General features: G+C 63.5%; 1 protein-coding gene across 1 annotated transcript; it reads right to left on the reverse strand.

Moving 5' to 3' along the window:
- Nucleotides 1-1496: 1496 nt before the first annotated feature.
- On the reverse strand, nucleotides 1497-2233 carry LOC104160258 (diacylglycerol O-acyltransferase 2-like; the record flags this gene model as incomplete). The annotated part of the gene is made up of 3 exons (XM_009698347.1): nucleotides 1497-1651; nucleotides 1816-2018; nucleotides 2092-2233. Coding segments are annotated over 3 exons (500 nt in total), but the record flags the coding sequence as incomplete, so codon positions are not given.
- Between the last annotated feature and the right edge of the window lie 169 nt (nucleotides 2234-2402).

Raw genomic sequence — 2402 nt, forward strand, 5'->3', positions numbered from 1 at the left:
CCCATAGCAGAAGGAAGAGGGACGAGATGCCCACCCTCACCCCAGAGAGCATTTGAGAGCAGAGCAAAGCCACGCGCCACCTTAACACTGGCACTGGGGCAGGTTCGGAGCGAGGAGCCGGAGCGGTGACACCACGGTGACAGGGGAGTCCTTGGGAATCTGCCTTTACGGGTGTTTGCTTTCCAAATGTTTACCCAGCCCTTTTGTTTGACCAAGTGTCTGCGCAGCGAGGAGCAGATGAGAGATGGCTTATCAGCGCTGTCGACTCTCCCCCGCCAGCCTGGGCAGGGATGGGACAGGGCTGTCCCCACCCCAGGGAGCCCCAGAAGGGGCTTCTCCCCATTGCCCCCCACGAGTCCCGCCTGCACGTGCCTAGGGAAGGGATGCCCATAGCATCATTGAGGGGTCACCCCCAGCCACAGCCACGGCACTGACCACACGCAGCCACATCCCAGGTCACCCGGAGAGGGAGAAGGCTCCAGGGGTGCCACATCCCAGCCCTGCATCCCCATCCCACCAGACAGTGGTACCCAGAGAGCCCCTCGCTCACCGCTGAGTCGAAAGCAGAGAAAGAAGGAGACCTCCCTCCTAAGCCCAGTTAAGCCAGTAAGAGCAGCTCCTGCCCCTCACCTCCCATTATATCCGACGTGGCACAGGTGGACCTGGGAGCTCCTTGGTTGCACCTGAGTGGTGCAAGGGTCCCCACCAAGCATGGCCCCAGCCCTGGAGATGGGACTGCCAGGGAGGGGACATGGGTGGGTGGCAGGTCCACCCACGTGAGGAGTGCAGGGTACGGTCACGGTGCCGCTGATCCTGGCCCCCCCAGCACACATAGACAGCGCAGTGCCGCCGATCCTGGTCCCCCCAGCACACATAGACAGCGGCAAGGGTGTGTGGAAATCTGTATTGGGGTACAGAGGTGGTGGAAAAGGCTCATCTGTGGCCAGAGCAGCACCTGACCCTTGCCCAAGGCCACGCAGACCCGGCTGAGGCCACTTCCACAGGCCCACAAGTTCAGGAGTGTGCCACTTCCACGGGCCCACAAGTTCAGGAGTGTCCCCTCTCCACCCCGGCGGGGATGTCTCCCCAGCCAGGTCCCACTCGCCATCAGGATGCCGCCCCAAAAAGCCGATCTCGTTCCCTCCTCCCATGACACCCCGTCCCTCAGCTCATGGTGTCCTGGTTATCTTGGGGGGACGGTGCCCATCGCTGGCCCCCAGCTTTGCACCAGCCCCCCCCCTCCCTGATCAGCCCCACGTCCTCAGGGGACAGCTGTGTCACCCACAGCACCTCCAAACCCCTTTCAGGGGGGACCCTTTCCCAATCTCCCCTTCCCCTTGCTTCCTCCTCTCCACCCACCTCTTCAGCCAGAGGAGCAGAGGGCGAGAGTGGGGACCGTCCCCTGCATGTCCCCCATGCCGGGCTGGCTGAAATCCCCACCCGCAAGAGCCAGCTGCCCTTGTGAGCCAGGATCTGGCCACCGGCACCGACCACGCTCAGATGATGTGCAGCTCGTCCGTCTCCGACAGCCCGTACTTGGTCTTGTTCTCGTTGAAGAGCTTGAGCAGGGAGCGGACGTACATCTCGTGGTACATGTCCACTGTCTCGCAGCTCGGGTCCTCGATCTTGGGCACCGTCACTGGCTCCCCCACTGCCAGGAAGGGAGAAAGGTCAGGCCGACGGCACGGGGATGTGCTCCACTCATCAGGGATACCAGCCGAGCGTTGCCTTCCAATGCCACCCATCGCGGGGTGTCCTCCTCCTCTGCCCCTTGACCTTCTGGGGGTCCCCTCTGCCCCAGCGGGAGATGCTCACCCACAGTGGTGATGGGTCTGGCGTAGGGGAGGAAGCCCCGGGACCGGACGGAGGTGAGGCCCCGGCCGTAGAAGACGCAGGGAGCGAAGCCCATCATCTTCTGGAAGCGCTGCTGGATGCTCCTCATCCAGCTGCCCTCCTCAAAGACCACCTGGCGAAAGAGGTCGTTCTCCCCAAAGGAGAATGAGGGGACAAGGTAGGCCCTGTGGAGGATGGGTGGTGTTGGGGTGCCGGTACCCCTAGACCCCCGCGATGGTGATGGTGCCCATAACCTACCCGTGCTGCAAGGCCATGCGGACAAAACCCTTGCGGTTCTTCAGGATGAGCGTGGTGACACCGGGACGGCAGGAGAGCGACTCGGCCGCCCCGCCCATGACGATGGCCACCCCGGTGCCGGTGCCGTTCGTGGAGAACAGCGCTGTGGAGGGGACATAATGGGTGGTGTTGGGGTGCCGGGACCCCTAGACCCCCGCGATGGTGATGGTGCCCATAACCTACCCGTGCTGCAAGGCCATGCGGACAAAACCCTTGCGGTTCTTCAGGATGAGCGTGGTGACACCGGGACGGCAGGAGAGCGACTCGGCCGC

Source organism: Cariama cristata, unplaced genomic scaffold (assembly GCF_000690535.1).
Source record: "Cariama cristata isolate BGI_N322 unplaced genomic scaffold, ASM69053v1 scaffold28004, whole genome shotgun sequence".
In the NCBI taxonomy this organism is placed as follows: Eukaryota; Metazoa; Chordata; class Aves; order Cariamiformes; family Cariamidae; genus Cariama; species Cariama cristata.